An 18,572-nucleotide genomic window follows, 5' to 3' on the forward strand; every position below is an offset into this window, starting at 1 on the left:
TTCTTTTCAGCATGGGATAACAGTCTGTCTATGAAAAGTGGCAGGAAGCTCAACTGTCCCAATGTTAAAAGGATCAGTCAACTGATTAAGGGTCACATACTAACTTTAACAAGTATAAGTCCTCTGCCTGATCTGAGGTAAGGATAAAATCAGCAGAGCATGGGATAGCTCTGCTGTTTGTGAGAAATATGCAACTGCTCTACTGTATGCACACAATGTGCAACCATTCCTTGTGAGCATTGGACAAAACATATATATGTGAATACAGATAAGATACCATGCCGGAGAACCTATTTGCTTTCTATCTCATACCCCCCCCACCACCCTATGTGAGATAATATTGACCCTCAGTGTGAATATTTACGCTGTGTGGCATCATGAAAAAGGAAACTGCAACCCTCAAGTCATACATTGGATAGTACCCTGCATTCTCTTTCTTTTAAGAATCTATTTACTGAGTTTTCAAAATATAAGAAGGCATTACAGTATGAACAAATGGCAGGTTTAGGGCAGTTATTAATTGGGAACAAATCACATACAAGCCCTCAGTACCCTGGATTTTCGGATGGTCAAACAGCAAGCACTTACCCTGGATAGCACCTTGGGGGTCCTTATAAAACCATCTTTGTTGGGTTTCTTGAGACTGAGGGAGGGAGGAACCTTTTGTTTGGTATTCCTTGAATTTTGCAGCCAGCCTCTCATCATCTAGTGCACTGTCCTGCAGATACGCCACCATCTTCTCAGCCTGCTACAGTAAAGAAAGATGGAAACTAAAACAGTGATGGCCAAAATATGAAATAAGGCATTTAGAGCAAGTTAAACTGGGCAATCAAACTCAGAAGGAACCCGGGGCTTTGTATGTCATTTGGTGGATGTGGAACCTTAACAAAGGAATGCCGTATCTCTCATCTGCCTTATATAGAGTGTCTAGAGGCCCCATATCCTCTAAGTAGGGTGGAAAGGACATCAGCTGCTAGCGGATGTTCTACATTCATTAAAATCTAAATAAGACTCCAAGTCCAGAAAAACAAATTAGATGTGCTAATAGAAAAAACTAATTAATCACACGAGAAACACTTGAAAGGTAGGAAGCAAACATTACTTGTAAGAATTCAAGGCACACGTGACCAATACATGCGCTATAATACCTTGGGCAGAAACATGGGCTTGTGAGTAATCTAAACAAAGTTTATAAGGACACTGATGTTAATACAGTGGTGACACCAATTAACTGTTAGGACAGCCAAATATTTCATCCACTAACATGCATCTTGGTAATGGCCCAATAGGGCCAGGTTGCATGAAGAGTCCCAAATAAGGTATGGAATTCACTGCACGCCACTTGAGCACACTTCCCTTGCTCTCCCACAGGTTGTTCCATCTCTACAACAGGAAGCTGGATAGCAGATGATTTGCCTATACATCGCTAGTGGTCTCACACAAAAGTTTTACCTGCTCTAAATGTTTTAGCCCATCATCTTCATCTGTTTCATTGGAAACATTCCCCATCCCAGGAGCGCCAGTCATGGGCATGTTGGATGGCTGAGGAGCAGCAGTTCGACTGGGTGAACGAGTTGAAAGAGGTGTTTTAGCAGCAGCTGCATCCGGGGGGCTGTGTGTCACAGGTTGGACAGCAGCAGGAACCACCTCTGCAATTTAAAGGAAGTTACTTACAACAAGTACCAAAGCAGTTAACTCACACAAACCATACAGAGCTAAATGAGAATGATAAAACATTCATTGCGACCCTGTAAACGTGAAATCAAGTAAAATGTAATTGGCATTGGTGAGTGCGCGATTACCAGCCTCTGTCAAAGTAACACAGCCCATAGGTGTTCCTGCCTCATTAATATTGGTGGAATTGCAAAGCCAATTTATGCCTCCTGTGGAACATGAGCCCTCTAGAAAATCTTTCCCTATGCTCTCAGCAACTGGCAATAAGAAGAATTAAGAACAAAAACAAGTGGTTACTTACCCTGTAAACATCTGTTCATAACTTGTAGTGCGGCAGATTCACATGATATGCATACTCCTGCAATCTAGTGTTGGGTGCGGATATTTCAAAGTGTTTTTTCTCCGAAGAAAGGCTTTTGAGTGACAGGATGCACTACTCTACCCTTGGATGGCAATGTGCATGGGCACCAACTCCATGTTATTATTTATCACAGAGGAGGTGAGATTAGTATAGAGTGGCGAGTGGACGCAGTATGCTGCACAGGTATATTGTGAAAGGAAGTTAGTTAATGAGGAAGCGATCTGCAAGTAGAGCCGCACACTTCTGGGGAGGACGGTGATGGGTGAATGTGCATCTACAGCACCACAGATGCTTACAGTAAACAGATGCTTACAGGGTAACATATTTCAACCTTCGCTTGTGTTGCTTTAGATACACATGATCTGCAAAGACTGAAAAGGACACCACTTCAAGTGGTAGCTAATGTGTGGATGATTCGGGTGTCTGATATAAAGTCCTCACACCTGATCTGCCAACCACTGCCTGCTGCTGAGCCAAGATATCCACAAAATAGTGTTTGGTGAAAGTGAATGGGGTTGACCAAGTGACTATCTTACATATGTCAGCTCGGAGGGTTCTTTTGGTTCTGTGCTACAAAGTTTTGATACAGTTTACTATTCACCTGGCCTTAGAAATAGGCTAACCCTTGTTGGCTTGGCAAAGGCTACAAACAACTGTTCACCCTTGTGGAAGGGCTTGGTCCTGTCTATGTAATACGTAAGAGCCCGTTTGCAATCCAGGGTGAGAAGAGCTCTCTCTGCCAACGAGTTTGGTTTATGGAAAAAGATTGGGAGCTCAGTCGTTTGATTGAGGTGAAAGGGGGAAACCATTTTTTGGAGGAACTTTGGGTTGGTTCAGAGCACGAACTTATCTTTATTTATCTGAATGAAGGGTTCTTCTAGCCTGAGTGCCTGCAGCTCACTGATGCATAAGATGTAGCTATGAGGAAGGCTACTTTCCAGGTGTTTGGTGATGCAATAATTGAGAATTCTCTTACATGTTGCTGATCAGCAGGTTCATATGGTAGGCCTGCAGGACTTGTACAAGATGTCCATGCACTTCTGTGTAAAGTCACAGGTAGATGAACTCTAGGGCCTAGGGGGCTGGACTGAATTGTCTGGTTGTCTGATTTGGCCTTGGTTCCTCCTGAGAGGGTCTTGCCTGTTGGCAAGCTTCTTGTGGTGGCTAATATCTTTGGGTGTGTTGAATATTAGGGCTGTCTGGTCCACGCGCAGGCTACTGGTATCAGGGTCTGAGGCGTTTGCTGCACCACATGCAGAAGGAGTGGGAGAGGCAAAAAACCTAAGCAGAAATCCCTGACCAATTCATCCACAGTGCATTGTCCTAGGACTATGGGGTGTGGATACTTGGAGGCAAAGGTTGGGCCTTTTGCATTTTCAGGAGTGGCAAACAGATCTATTTGTCGAGAGGCCCAGAGTTGGAAGTAATGGAGTAAGACTTGGGGGTGGAGTTTCCACTCATGAACTTGTTGCTACATCATACTGAGCAGGTCTGAAAAGTGGCTGTCCACCACCGGAAGCACTCCCCCAGGAGGTGTACGTGGTGACTGAGTGCCCAATGTCAGGTCTGGTGCTCCAATAATGTCAGCTATGAGAGTGAGTGATGACCTGTTTTTGGAGACAATACATTGTAGTCTTGTCTGTTTTGATAAAGATTACTTTGCCCTGAATAAGAAAATGAAGGCTTTATGAATCAGGTATACAGCAAGGGGAGAAAGGTATACTAATGGGGCGCCCCAACGCTGAGGAGCCCACACTGCCTGTATGGTGATTTGGAAGAGATGTGCACTAAAGCCAGCGAGGACGGAATCATAGGTGTTGGCGATTTGCGGAATGGAGTCCAGGAAAGGTCTGCTGTGCAATAGATTGCTCGTTCGACCACTGGAGGGAGGGGGGAGACAGAGGAGAGGAGGAAGGGGGGGGGGGGGGAGAGGAGAGAAACTAGATCTTACCACTGGCCCTCTGCTTATGACCAGAACTGAAAGGCATTCTTGTAATGGGTGCATATAGAACTAGGAAAGAAGTACTTTCGAGATGCAGGAAGACATCATGCTTAGCTGGTGCATAAAAGTTCTGACTGAGTTAATGATTGGGAGTAAACAGAGGTAAGAGCTACTGGAATGCCAACTGTGGTGGGGGACATGTTTTGCCTGTGACCTTGGGGGGTACCACCCCGACGAAGGGCTGGGTCTGGAGGAGTTGCAGGTGGGATTTGTTGTTCTTGTTAACACCAGGCTTTGAAGCAAGAAAATGGTAGCCTGGGTATGGACGTGGCCTTGGTGCTTGGCAAAGTCCTTGATCAACAAATTGTTGAAGTAAAGGAAAACATGGGGGGCTACCACTGCTAGGCACTTTGTGAAGACCCATGGAGTAGTGATTACCCTGAACGGTGTTACTTTAAATTGGTAATGAGGGCTTCTTAGCACAGAGTGGAGGTAGCACAAAAGGTGAGATAGGTTGTAGTTGCCCTTGAGGTCCAACACCACCATGTAGTTCCCTTGAAGAAGAGGGATGACATCCTGCAGGGTCACCATGTGGAAAAATTCAGAGAGGATGTAGAGATTGATGGGCTTGAGATCCAAGATCAGCCAGAGGATGTCGCCCTTCTTCAGGATTAGAAGAATAAAAGAGTAGAGTCTCTTGCTCAAATGGTGAGGGGGCACTAATTCTATGGCCCCTTTTTGGGATCAAATCATTTTTTTAAATTATTAGCAGAACACATCACGTAATCATACAATGAATCGTTACCTACAACCCTTCGGGCCGGCTACTACAAAATCCTGAAAGCAGATAACAGTTCATAAACTATGGGTTACCTGTATGGGTGACATACACAGCATGCCGCCTACAACCCTTGATGGGCCGGCCACATTCAACTGGTCGAAACATTGGAGGGTACATAACTGTGCGAGGTATGCCTCAGATCAACTGTATACCACATTGTGACAAGAAAGTTCACATGCTGCATCAATAGCTAAACGGTGTTGCAACAGAACCTCCCCATTACTTCCCCACCCTCCCGCAAACTGGTGTGCCCCATGCCCATTCTCGCTTTGAACTAGTGGTCAGAGTGTGCTCGATAGTCAGATTCTGGGACCATTGTTCGACTCTGCAGGTGTTGTGAGACGAAGGAGGAGGAGGTATTTTGGGCATGTGATCTCGTTGAATTCGGTGGATAAAAGAGACACTTTCGGTCGCCATATCTCCCCAAATCTCGATGCGGAATTTGTGAGGGAGACCTGTATCCATTCCATCCCCAGTATGTGCCATAGCCTATGCAACCAAACCGTGTGCGACGGTATTGTCGGTGTCCCCCAATGCGAAAAGATATTCTGAAGTGCTGCCCCCAGTGCTAGGCCCATCTGCTTCCCTTTGCGGGATTTCAGTGGGAACGTTAACGGATTGGGTAGCCGCAGTGCGAAAAACTGGAAATCTTGGGATCTGTGTCTCAAATTGCTGGTCTATTTCATCCAAAATTCTGGGCCAGTAGGCAGCCAGTTCCCTACACTCCCAAAGTGGATGCACCAGCGTGCCTTCCTCTCCACACCCCCTCCAGCAAGTAGGGCTGCGATCTGGGTTCCCTTTATTGAGTCGCACTGGTGTCAGATACCAGTACGTAGCGATCTTGAAGGCAGATTCTCTGCTGGCGGTGTTTTGCGCCATATGTGTGGCCCTATAGTAGATCTCCCTCCATTCTTTCCATGTGAGGTACCTCCTCAGTTCTTTCGCCCAGCGTTTGACTGGCAGTGGACTGTGTAGGGGCCGGCGAACGTAGCATATCATTTCAGAAATCAGATTCTTAGCGTCCTGTTTCCTTACCAACCATCTCTCATAAAGTGTCAGTTTCCTATTAACTTTCATATCTACCTCTGAGTGCAGGAGCCAGTGTCGTATCTGGAGATAGTGGAACCTTTCTGTCTCCGGAAGGGAATCGTCTCGCCTTAACTGGGAAAACTGAATTATCCCCGCTACATCAAACAGATGTCCTGCAGCTCTGCATTCCGTTGTCCTCCCCCTCGGGAATGCCCTCTCATAAAGTCCCGTTGTAAATTCCTTGTTGTCAAATAAGGGTGTCACTGGGGAAGGAAAAGTTGTCAATCCCTTTCTACTGGCTACTCCGTCCCACACCTGCAGTAATGTGTTTGTTATAGGGGAGCCCTGAAGGTTCTGTGGCCGGTCCGCTCGTTTTAGAAAGGGCACTTTCCATAATGAGAGTTTCGCAAGTGCCCTATCCTGTAACAGCCATTTGTTGTCTGCTCAATTCCACCAAATATCTTAGTTGAGCCGCCCTAAAGTATTCCAAGGCCTCCGCCCTCCGGTCTCACATGTCCCAACTCCCACTGCATGCATGGGCGAGCCCCGGCCCAGACAAAATGGATTATGGCCTTCTGCAGTTTTTGGAGTGTCCCCCTTGGAGGCCAAACTGGTAGAGTTTGAAACTGGTATAGTGCCTTGGGTAGAATAGACATTTTAACCGCCGCCACGCAGCCCAGAAGTGACAGTGGATGTTGCTTCCAAACCTGGCGCTCCCTCGTGACCTGTCGAACTAGTTTGGAGTAATTTAGTGTGACTGTCCATTGAATAGACGGAGCCAACTCAATTCCAAATTTGAAATGGACTCCATGATCATAATCCCAGCAGGGGTGACCCCTCCCGTCCCTGAATATGCCTGTCCCTGATTTAGTTGGAGAATCATTGACTTCCCAACATTCACCCGGAATCCGGAGTCCTACCCGAATGATTCTAATTCCTGCAGGAATGCCGGTACCGAGCAACCCGAGGACTCTGGAGATGCGATGATATTGTCCGCGTAGAGGCTTATGACAGGTCTCTCCCCTCCAAAGAGAACTCCTGTAATGCTCGGGTTATCCCTGATCCTCTGGGAGCAGAAGGGAACGCACTCGGCGAGGCAGAAGCCTGGACAACCAGACTCTCAGGCGTCGGGTGTTGTGTGAGAAAGCTGGGATCGCCCAGCGCCGGGCAATGGCGGCGCGCCACACCCTTGTCTACAGGGACTCCCGTGTTAGGTTTAAGCCAGGTTCCTAACAGGATATCTGTAACGGCTCCGCAGAGGACGACTGCAGCTGCAGGACCTCAGGAGATTGGTCCTGATAGGTACAGAAGGGAGCTCGAGGTTAAGAGACTCAGCTGCCCTACTCAAAACCACCGAAAAAGTCCCAACCTCATCCGTGGTAACGGAAGAAGGGGACGGAGTACCAGGGTGTGGAGAGAAATCCAGATCCACTGGACCCTCCATATCGCCTTCCCACTCAGGCTCATCCTCGCATTGAGCTGCAAGAGGGTCCTCAGACCCCTCCCAGAAGCCGGTAAGGACGAGGTGCCCTGGGAACCGGGATAAACTCTCCTCCAACAAATGGAATGGGAGGCTAAGATACCAGTCCTGGTTCGGCGCTGTCCGGCATCAGGTCCGGCACCGAAGCCGGATCCAGGGCCGGCGCCGGAGCTGGCGCCGAGGCCTGAGCCGGCAGCGCCGCAGGGTATGGTGCCGGCATAGCCGAGGCCAGAGGCAGCGGCACGGAGGCAAACCCTTGCGACGTATCCGTGGGGCCCAAAGATACTCCGGAGGGACCCGGCGGGGCAAACAAATGGCGCAAGGCTGACATGAAGGCCTGCACCTCGTCCGAAGTCGTGTGCGGGCCCGGAAAGGGTGGGTGGCTGCAGGCAACAATGGAGGCTCCAACGGAGCCGCAGGGGAGTTACCGCCCATCCCCTCCACCGCGTCCTGCGACCGGTGAGGGGTGGAGGAAGAGCGACGTCACTTCTTCGACTTTTTATGACGCCTAGACTTACCTGTCCCCCGATTCCGCCGAGCGATGCTGATGGCTCCGCGATCGGTCCCTTGACCTCCCACGGGATCGGGACCTCGATCAACGCAGAACCGATTGCCGGACCTCCAAAAACTTTCAGGAACGCTCCAGCAAAGCTTTCGGCGCCATGGCCTCAGGGTCATGGGCGTGCCCCAAGCAGAAGAGACACGTTGAGAGGGTCCGATACCGACATGTTTCGACGGGAGGCCCTACAGGACTTAAACCCGGGCATCCCTATTGCACCAGGAGTCAAGTACACTACACACCAAGTTGTCAGAAACCAAGTTAAAACTTTTAACTCGGGGTACTGCTCTCTCTCGGATCTGCGCTGCTGCGCGGAAAAAGAAAGAACTGACGTCGGCGCGCGTGGGCGCTTCTAAGTAGCTCTGACGACATCTCGGCGGCTACGATGCCAGCAACGTACGCAGAGCCGTACGACGATGCCTGACGCGCAGGGGTACTGCTGACGAAAAACTTTCCGGATCCAGTCTGACGCCTGGGGATATTCCAAGGTAAGGAATCTATCACTAACGTGTCTCTTTCAGATTGGCATATGTACCCTGTGCATGTGAGAAGAAGGAAAATTGGAAAGTCTGTGGGTGTGCCACTCGCCACACGTCTACCAGTCCTCTGGAGCGGAGCCATTCCTTCCCCTCACTAGACAATTCCCCGGTCTGAGAGAATCGGTGGCCTGACATGTCTGTATTGGCGTCCATAACTATATTAAGATTATCTCCCACTATCGTCCACCTCTCTTGTTTGCTCAGGACCTCAGATCGAGCTGCCTTCAGAAATTTCACTTGCCCCGAATTGGGGGCATACAATGACCCCACCGCAAGTGTGTGTCCCTCTAAGTGTAGGCCAACAGCCGGCCTTTTACCTAAGCGACCTTGTCCCCCACCCTCCTAGTAAATTTCTTAGCAACTAAGATCGCCACCCCCACTTTTTTATCCGAAGTGGAAGAGAAAAATTGTTGGGGAAATGTTCTCGATCTCATCTGGTGCCAATCTCTGGAGAGAAGGTGGGTCTCATGAATGAGACATATATCGACCTTCAGATTCTCCAGATATGACAGTATGGATTTCCACTTAATAGGGTTGTTAAGGCCCTTCATATTCAGGGTAACGATTTTCACTAAAACGATTTTCACTGTGGAGACTACCATGGTTGCAGATCATAAGGTGTCTTCCGCCTTTGTGGGACCCAAAGCCCCGGCCCCTCTTAGTGACCTCTCCGTCGCCTGTCTCACCCTACAGAGTTCCCCTTTCCCGTAACCACAACTCCCAGCACAACAGTTTCTTACCTTCCCCTCCCTAACCCCCAACCTAACACCCCTGAACCTCCCAGAATGTCCAGAGTCCGTCGCATATGCATGCGTGTCCTTGGGAAATAAAGACATTAGGAGCATATTGTGGTCAAAGGCTCCCCGTCTCCCAACGACGGCCCCCAGCTCCGCTTATGTCCATTTCTTCATGCTGTCCCTCCAGCATTTAGGAGCTATCTTGGGAGGCTGTGTCCTTGAGCGCCGTCTCCAAGACTGCTTGCCTCTCCTGCTCTATGGTTGTGGGGTCTGGACCCCTCAGTTGCTCCAGTAGGCGCCTCCCCCGGACTGCCATCCTTCACGTGGGGGTTTGCATTCTGGATTGGGCGCTGTCTCCTCACTTGGGTGATCCAGTCTTCGAATCTTGCAGGTGTCTTCGAGTTGGTGTAGCTTGGGATTGCCCCCATGAGTATGCCACCCCCTGATCTCGCAGATGCGCGGTCACCATCCGAAACTCACGCCTTTTCTGTAAAGTTATTGAAGGCAGGTCTTGGTAGAGGGCCAAGGGGTGTCCCTGGTACCTGAGTGGGTGTTTTGCCCTGGCTTCCTTCGGATACGCTCCTTGAATGGGAAGTCCGATAGTAAGGCCAGGATGTCAGGCAGGGAGGGGGGGGGGGGGGGGGGAGGGGGGGGAGGGGGTTAATCCCTTCTTCTCAGACCCACTCTATGTGCCCGGTCTATTTGACAAAATCCTCAGAGACCCCCAGTATGTCTCCGAAGGAACTCCCTTCACGCGTATGTTGTCTGCCTGGAGCAGTTCACCAGGTCTTCCACTTGTGGTTGGAGTTCAATCTGCTTTTCCCGCAATCGGAGCACCTCCTGTTGCTGTTCTCGTTCCTCCCCCCTGGCCTGGTCCTGGTCCTCCATGGTAGCTACTCGTTCTCCAACTGCGTCCACATCATGCCGGATTTCCTTCATCTCCCCGGGAGGTCTCTCTTCAGTCCCTGGAAGTCATCTTGTAGGGTATTAAACAGCGTCTCTAGAAAGCAACGGGTGACCGGGGCCTCCGCACCTTCCGCCTCGTGGTCCACATACTTGGACGGAGACAGTCTGCTCTGACCCCCCCCCCCCCCCGCAGGATTGCGGGGGTTTGTTCAGCATGTCCTTCAGCGTCTGTTCCTTTTTCCCTCGCAGCGATGACATGCCAGCTCTGTGATTGTGTGCTCTGCCTCAGCGGTGCCCTGTCTCCTCACCTGTCAGTTTGTGTGGAGCTAGTGGCCTTGTGTCGTGCCTTGCTCAGCCCCTAAGCCCTGCCCTTCAGCCGCTTCAGTCTAGCACCACCTTGCTCCTGCACTGGTACCCCCTTAGCTTCAATGCCGTGCCCCTCATTGGCAACCCAGGGGATTCTTGATCTTAGGCCTGCACGGCCAGGCACTGAGGCCCTGCTCTTCCACTGCCTGTGCCCAGCCCTCACATCAAGCCCCGTTAGTGGCCTCTCCTCTTGGCTGGGCCTTACTGCTATCAACCTCCCCAGAGGTCCCTCCCTGTGGCTGCTAACCCTGCCAGGCCTATGGCCTTCCAGACTATCCTGTCACCGCCGGTAGCTCTCCTGCCCCGGTAGCATCCTGACCGTAGCACGCCGCTGCTGCCTCCTCTAATGTTCGCCCCAAGTGGTTCTCCAGGCCTGGGCACTGTGAGGGTGGGCTGTTCCTGTCACTCTGCCCATTGCCTACCCCAGCACCTCCTCTGCAGCTGTCCCTCTTTCACCCTGGTAGGCAGGGACGCTCTGCTCTGACAGGGAGCCCCTCTCGCTCACTCTTAGACTGCTCTGCTTGCTTCCCCGGGCCTTCATCGCTCTGGCTCCCGTCCGCGCAGCAGCTCTAGTTCCGCGCCTCACCTGGTTCTCTGTTGCAGCAGCGCGACCTGTCCGCGAAACCCGCCTCAAGAAAAATACTGCGCTCTCACCCCTAGCAGGCCCAGTCGGCTCCTCTGGGTCCCCCGCTCTATCTGCCGCACATGTGGGCGATCACAGCCAGGGCTCATGCATGTACCCTCCACTGCGAGCCTTCTGCTGGACCCCCCTCTCGGTCCCGGGCTCCCGGTTCCGTCCAGCCCACCGCCTCAGTCCTCAACCACCAGCCGATACCTCTGGCCGATGTACAGGGAGGTAAGGCGACAATGGTGTAGCTCCCCACCCTTTCTACCCGGCTCGTGGGTGCTAAGCTGCGACTTCAGCTTAATAGGCACCACTGGGCCCCGCCGCCATGGCTCTGCGGTCACGCCGCCTCGTGCTCCTGTAGGCCCGAAGCCCGACCTCTAAACTTGCTCCCTTGCCTCCGCTCCATGTGTGTCCCGCGTTGTCTTCCGCTGAGCTCCCGGGCGTCCCCGTCAGGTCTTTGTTTGCCACAGTGCTAAGTCCTCTTAGTTAACGGCCGCAGCGGCGCCCCGAGCTCGCCGCCGTCTTCTGTGCCGGCCTCGCGGCCATCCGGCGTTCACTCGCCTCTGCAGGCGGGCCCCCAGCTCTGAATTTCAGGGTGTTGCATGATCAATCGGGGCAGAGTAACTGCCTCTCCCTCTGATGCAGTCTGTTTGGGGATGAAACTCGTTGATTTAGGCTGGATTGGGCGCTTGGGAGTGGGGAGACTCAGGAAGACACATCTTACCTGCTCGCCATCTTGGTCCCGCCCCCTATGGCCCCTTTTTGAAGGAGTACTCAGACCTGTAGAATGCGGAGATGTGTGGTGCACGGCGGGCCCTATTGCCACTCTTGCCAGCAGCATTGAGCTTCTTGCTCTCCATGTCCGTCCTGGTAGCCTCACCCATGGCTTGAGTGGAGGCCCTCTTTGGTACCATGTAATGACCAAGGAGTCGGGTGCAACATTGTCCCTGATGTAGGCCGGGTCTTTCGATCTTCTCAAACCTTGGTCTAAATGTTCTAGCTTTCACTTATATATTTAAAGGTGTTGCAGGCTTATTTTAACACACCCTATTGCATGGGCAAGAAATGGACCCTTAGGTTGGCCTTCGATAGTGCCTGAGTGTCTGTTTAAGGAAGGAGTAGTTTCTTTTCTGTAACTCCAGTTCTGTAGTAGGGGTATCTCTGTTATAGTCATAATCTAGTGAATAGTCCCGCCCATGTGCGTGGACCCCGGAGCAATAAAAAATAATCTCTAAAGGTGACAAATCATGCAGACCTGCATACACCTTTAAGAGAGAATTTAATTTAAAGACAGATAATGCAGCCTATACCCACAGGCTACACTGTCCAGTACTTCAACTAGAATTCCACCAACATCCACAAACAGCACTGCCTGTCCAGCTTTTCTCCACATAGGAAAAAACCCTGCCTCTACCAGCAAAAGCCTCTGGAATGATAGAGAGGAAGGAGTGGACAGACAAGCCCCATAGGCTGCCATTATGTGGCTTAGAACAGGATACGGTGCCTTTAAGAAAACTTTCCAGATTTCCAGAACTTTCCCCAGTATCCCAGAATGCCCAGCAGGTCCCTTTTACTTTCAGTTCTTTTTGAAGGCGTAGCACGCCAGACCTGTAGCATTCTTCATATGAATAATTATCTCTCCACCGGGGAGGAGGGCGGGCGCTTATGACTATAACAGAGATACCCCTACTACAGAACTGGAGTTACAGAAAAGAAACTACTCCTTCTGTAGTAGGGGATCTCTGTGTATAGTCATAATCTAGTGAATAGAATGGCAAGCCCATCCCCACACAACAACAGCGGTGGAGAACAAACAAGACAAAACCACTACTGTGCGAACAAATTTCGCAGCGAAGCCTGCCCAACCTGAGCATCTGCCCTGGCATCCGAGTCCAGACAGTAATGCGCAGCAAAGGTATGGACCGACTTCCAAGTGGCCGCCTTGCAGATTTCCGCAATAGGAACATTACGCAGCAAAGCCGTCGTGGCAGCTTTGCCCCTGGTGGAATGAGCCTTAGGTTTACCCCCTAAGGTCTTATTAGCCTTTTGATAACACAATTGTATGCAGGACACAATCCACCGAGAAATGGACTGCTTAGAGGTCGCAAGACCAGTCCTGACTGATCCATAATTAACAAACAATTGGTCAGACCTACGAATATCCTTGGTCTTATCCAGATAAAATTTCAACACCCTCCGAACATCCAGGGAATGGAGAGACCTTTCCGCTGGCGAAGAGGGATTCTGAAAGAACGTAGGTAAAGTTATGGTCTGGTTGACATGAAAGTCAGAGATAACCTTAGGAAGAAATTTAGGGTGAGTACGCATCACAACCTTAGCAGCATGAAATACAGTATAAGGTTCTTGACAACATAATGCCTGAAGTTCACTCACCCTGCGGGCCGATGTAATGACCACTAGGAACGCCGCCTTCCAGGATAGGTGCTGCAATGAAGCCTTGTGAATGGGTTCAAAAGGCTCCTTCATCAGTCTGGACAGCACCACATTCAAGTATCAGGAAGGCGAGGGAAGTCTGACGGGAGGAAACACTTTCTTCAAGCCTTCCAAAAAATCCTTGACCACAGGGATCTGAAAGAAGGAAGTCTGTGAAGGGCATTTCCTGTAAGCAGTCAAAGCAGCCAGATGAACCTTAATGGAATGGAAATTAAGGCCAGACTGCGCCAGATGTAAAAGATACGGAAGGATGACATCTTCCTTACATGTCGTCGGATCAAAGTTCTTGGACTTACACCAGATACAGAACCTCTTCCACTTGTAGGCATAGGATGTCCTAGTGGAAGGTCGTTTAGACTCCTTCAATATGTCCATACAATCGTCTGGTAGATTCAGATGGCCATATTGCACTATTTCAGGAGCCATGCCGCTAAACTCAAAGACGAGAGGTTGGGGTGCACCATCCGCCCCCCGAACTTCGTGAGAAGGTCCTGCCTGCACGGCAACCGCATGTGAGGAAGGAGAGACCGGTGAAGTAGGTCCGTGAACCACCACTGCCTGGGCCATTCCGGGGCGATCAGGATCATCCGCGCCCTGGACTGGGACAGCTTGATGAGCACTGCCGGAATCAGGGGAATGGGTGGAAAAGCGTACAGAAAGCTGTTCGACCAATCGATCCATAGCGCATTCCCCAGCGTCCCCCGCTGGTAGTACCTGGATGCGAAGTCTCGGCATTTGCTGTTTTCGGCGGTGGCGAACAGATCTACGTCTGGAGTCCCCCACCTTGCGAAGACTTCTCCTAGTACTTCGTCGTTTATGACCCATTCGTGGATTTCCTGAATCAGCCTGCTCAAGGCGTCCGCCTGAGCATTCTGCACCCCTGGCAGATGCGTGGCCGTAATCGTCAGTCCTCGGGCCAGCAGCCAGTGCCAGATCGCCTGCGCCTCCTGCGACAGAGTGCGCGATCTCGACCCCCCCTGCTTGTTGAGGTAATACATCGTGGTTGTATTGTCCGTCTGTATCAGCAGCGAGTTGGTCTGGAAGGACAGAAGGAAGGCCTTCAGTGCCAGGAAGACAGATCTGAGTTCCAGGAAATTGATGTGGTACGTCGATTCCAAAGGGGACCACTTTCCTTGAATCTGCAAGTCCCCGGAATGCGCTCCCCAGCCCTGGAGAGACGCATCCGTCACGACACTCGTCGTGGGAATGTCCTTGTGGAAGGGAACCCCCTTGAGGAGGTTTTCCGCCGAACACCACCACTCCAGAGACTGAAGAGCATGCAGAGACAGTCGTATCTTGTCGTCCCAAGAGCCTGTCCTCTGATCCCACTGATCCTCCAAGCACTCCTGCAGTGGTCTCATGTGTAGCCGTGCGTGAGGCGTGAGGAAGATACAGGAGGCCATCGATCCCAGTAGAGAAGACACCTTCCTCACTGTCGTCGATGGAGCAGTCCTGAGGTCCTGAGCCTTCCGAAGGAGTGATAACCGTCTCTCCTCCGAAGGAGACACGCTTGCTGACCGCGTATCGATGGAGGCTCCCAGGTACTGTATGCACTGGACCGGAGTCGGGACCGATTTGAACATGTTGACGTGTAACCCCAGCTTGTGCAAGAGAGCGCACGTCCATCGGAAGTTATCTTGCGCTTCCGAGAAGGATGAAGCCTTGATCAGCCAATCGTCCAGATACGGGTAGACAAACACCTTGTTCCTTCGCAGATGTGCCGCCACCACCGCCATGTACTTCGAGAAGGTCCTGGGCGCAGACTTTAGCCCGAATGGCAGTACTGTGTATTGATAGTGATTGGCGCCGACTTGGAATCGCATGAACTTCCTGTGCTTCCGTGCTATGGGCACATGGAAGTACGCATCTTGTAGATCTATGGCACAGAGCCAGTCTCCCCGTTGCAGCTGAGGGTAAATCGGATACAACGATAGCATGCGAAACTTCTCTCTGCGAATCCATTTGTTTGCCTGTCGCAAATCCAGAATGGGCCTGAACTCGTTCTTGTCCTTCTTGCGAACGAGGAAGAACCGAGAGTACAGACCTCTTCCCCTTTGAGACAGAGGTACCTCTTCTACCGCCTTTTTTCTCAACAAGATGTCTGCCTCCGCCTGGAGCTATCTCAGCTGGAACCGAGAGCTGACCGGCGGAATCGTTGGAGGCGGGCTGATAAACCTAAGACTGTATCCATTGCAAACCATGTTCAGCACCCACTTGTCCTGAGTAATTTTTCTCCACTCTGCCGGAAAAAGTTGAATGCTTCCCCCGACTGGAGTGGGTAACGGTTGAGGGGGAAGTAGCCGCTCAGGGCCGAGACCCGGCCGGGCCCTTGGTAGTGGTAGTAGCCTGCTGGCCTCCTCTACCCCTCTGGCGTTTCTGGAAGGGCTTCCGGAACTGCTGCTGTTGGTGCTGCTGCTGTCCCGAACCCCCTTTGGAACGGGCGCTTCTTCTTCTCGGCCTTCTCCAACCCGACGGCCGTCAGGGTTTCCGCCTCCGCCTTCATGCGGGCCATCTCATCATCCGCATGTTTTCCGAACAGGGTTTCCCCCGAGAAGGGCAGGTTGGCCACTCTGTGCTGCGCCTCTGGTTTGAGGGACGTCCGGCGCAGCCACGAATGCCGCCTCTGGTGGACGCCATGACAGTAGGCGTGGGCGGCCAACAAGGAGACATCCGCCGCCGCGCCGATCACCTGATTAGAAACTAGCATGCCTCCGCGCACTGTTTCCAAGAAGTCCTCCTTCCTGTCCCGGGGCAGCAGGTCCGCATACTGCTGCAGGGACTCCCACAGGGCCTGGTCGTAACGCCCCAACAAAGCCCCTGCACTCGCCACCTTCATGGTGGTGGCGGCGGTCCCACACACCTTCCTGCCCGCAGAATCCAGCCAGCGGCTTTCTTTGTCAGGCGGGACCGTCGATGAAGGAGCGGTCGCATGTTGTTTCCTCGCCGCCGTCACGATGACCGAATCCGGCTTCGGGTCCACCCTCAAAAAGGCAGGGTCCGACTCCGGGGCCCTATACTTTTTCATGAGCCTGGAGGGGGCGGTTTTCGTCACCGCGGGAGTGAGGAACAGCTCCAACGCGGGCTCCACCAGTCCTGGTACAAGAGGCAGTAGAGGGCGAGACAGATGTTTCTTATGAAGCGTCTCGAATATCACGGACGTCGTGGGTGTTGGAACCGTCACCGTGATACCCAACTTTGCTGCCCCTCTCAACAGCACCTCTTGGAAAGAGACCAAATCGTCCACCGGAGACACCCTAGTCCCCGGCGAGTCCGACAACGTCAGGAAAAAGTCTCTGGTCGAGGACCGCGTATGCGACCTGGACCTGTGCCTCCTACGGCGTCGTCCTGAGTCCGACGATGACCGTCCATGGCTCTGTGATCTTCTCCTCCTGAGAGAGCGGGAGCGGGACCTCTTCGGCTTCGGTCTGCCTGCCGGTCTAGCCGGTCCCAGCGACCGCGGACGTCGCGGCTTCGGAGTCCCCTGCGGCGGAGTCGGGTACCTCGGAAGGGAAACCGACCGCGGGGGAACCACTGGCAGCCCCAACGGAGTGCGTGGTAACGACCGAGGTGGGGGCGGCGGAGGCAGTGGAGCTGGCTGCGGATGTGAAGGCGGTGGTGGTGGTGGCGGTGGTGTTGGCGGTGGTGGTGGTGGAGGCGGAGGCGGTGGGGGAGGAGGCGGTGACGTAGGCATCCGAGGAGGCGTATACACCACAGAGTACACCGCTCCCGATGACTCTCTCTTCCTCGACGGCGACCTTCGCCTCGATGGCGACCTGCGCCTCGACGGCGATCTGCGCCTCGACGGCGATCTTCTTGACGTCGATCGTCTCGACGTCGATCGTCTCTTCGACGGCGACGTCGATCGTCTCTTCGACGGCGACGTCGACCGTCTCCTCTTCACCGACGGCGAACGGCGATCTCCCCTCGACGGCGAGCGCCGACCTCGACGCCGACTGCTGGACGGCGACGTCGTCGTCGCCGAAGATGCCGATGTAGTCGACGGCGGCCTGTTCAGGTCCCTCGACGTCGACCCCGCTTCTCCCCAGAGCCCTGGGGAGACGGCGAACAGATGGTAGTCATCCTCCTCGACGCCGCAGCCCTCGACGGGGAGTGGGGACGCTTACTGGTCTTCCTGCCCCTGGGGAGCCCCCCAGAGGCCTCAGTATGGGCCAAATCAGCCCCTCCAGACCCACCTGGTGCCTTCAGCCTTCTCTCCTCCAGGACTTGAAGCCTGATCTTCATTCTGTCCCTCAGGGTCCTGGCTGAGAACGAGTGGCAGACATCACAGTCTTCAGGCACGTGGGACTGGGGAAGGCAACCTATACACACCTCGTGTGGATCAGTTTTAGCCTTTTTTCTACCACATTCCGGGCACTTGTCGAACAAGCCAGGCATGTTGACAGTACCAGCCACTAAGCACTTGAAAAAGTGACAAATTGACAAAAACTACAATAAACCCTTGAAAAGGGGAGAGCTCAATGCTTCAGGGTCCTGCTAGCAGGAGCCGGAAAAAAGAACTGAAAGTAAAAGGGACCTGCTGGCATTCTGGGATACTGGGGAAAGTTCTGGAAATCTGGAAAGTTTTCTTAAAGGCACAGTATCCTGTTCTAAGCCACATAATGGCAGCCTATGGGGCTCGTCTGTCCACTCCTTCCTCTCTATCATTCCAGAGGCTTTTTCTGGTAGAGGCAGGGTTTTTTCCTATGTGGAGAAAAGCTGGACAGGCAGTGCTGTTTGTGGATGTTGGTGGAATTCTAGTTGAAGTACTGGACAGTGTAGCCTGTGGGTATAGGCTGCATTATCTGTCTTTAAATTAAATTCTCTCTTAAAGGTGTATGCAGGTCTGCATGATTTGTCACCTTTAGAGATTATTTTTAATTGCTCCGGGGTCCACGCACATGGGCGGGACTATTCACTAGATTATGACTATACACAGAGATCCCCTACTACAGAAACTGTCTTTCTCTGGGAGTACATGCCATCCACTTTGAGGAAGGTGATCACCACTGGACCACCTTCTGGTATGCCTTAGTGTCATCCGGGGCAGGGCCAAAGG

The 18,572-nt window shown here is 52.3% G+C and overlaps 1 protein-coding gene across 3 annotated transcripts in view; it reads right to left on the reverse strand.

Annotated features, from left to right (window-relative positions):
• GIGYF2 (GRB10 interacting GYF protein 2) overlaps nt 1–18,572 on the reverse strand; it is a 1,663,629-nt gene that overhangs the window by 789,991 nt on the left and 855,066 nt on the right. For 2 of the 3 annotated variants that reach the window (XM_085634699.1, XM_085634697.1), the window contains exons 13-14: nt 1,453–1,649; nt 589–748 (exon numbers count right to left, since the gene is read on the reverse strand). In XM_085634699.1, coding sequence (XP_085490825.1) covers nt 589–748; nt 1,453–1,649 — 357 coding nt within the window. The remainder of the gene's footprint in view (nt 1–588; nt 749–1,452; nt 1,650–18,572) is intronic. The other variant, XM_085634698.1, reaches the window with a different exon arrangement.

The sequence above is a fragment of the Triturus cristatus genome, chromosome 11 (genome assembly GCF_964204655.1).
Source record: "Triturus cristatus chromosome 11, aTriCri1.1, whole genome shotgun sequence".
In the NCBI taxonomy this organism is placed as follows: Eukaryota; Metazoa; Chordata; class Amphibia; order Caudata; family Salamandridae; genus Triturus; species Triturus cristatus.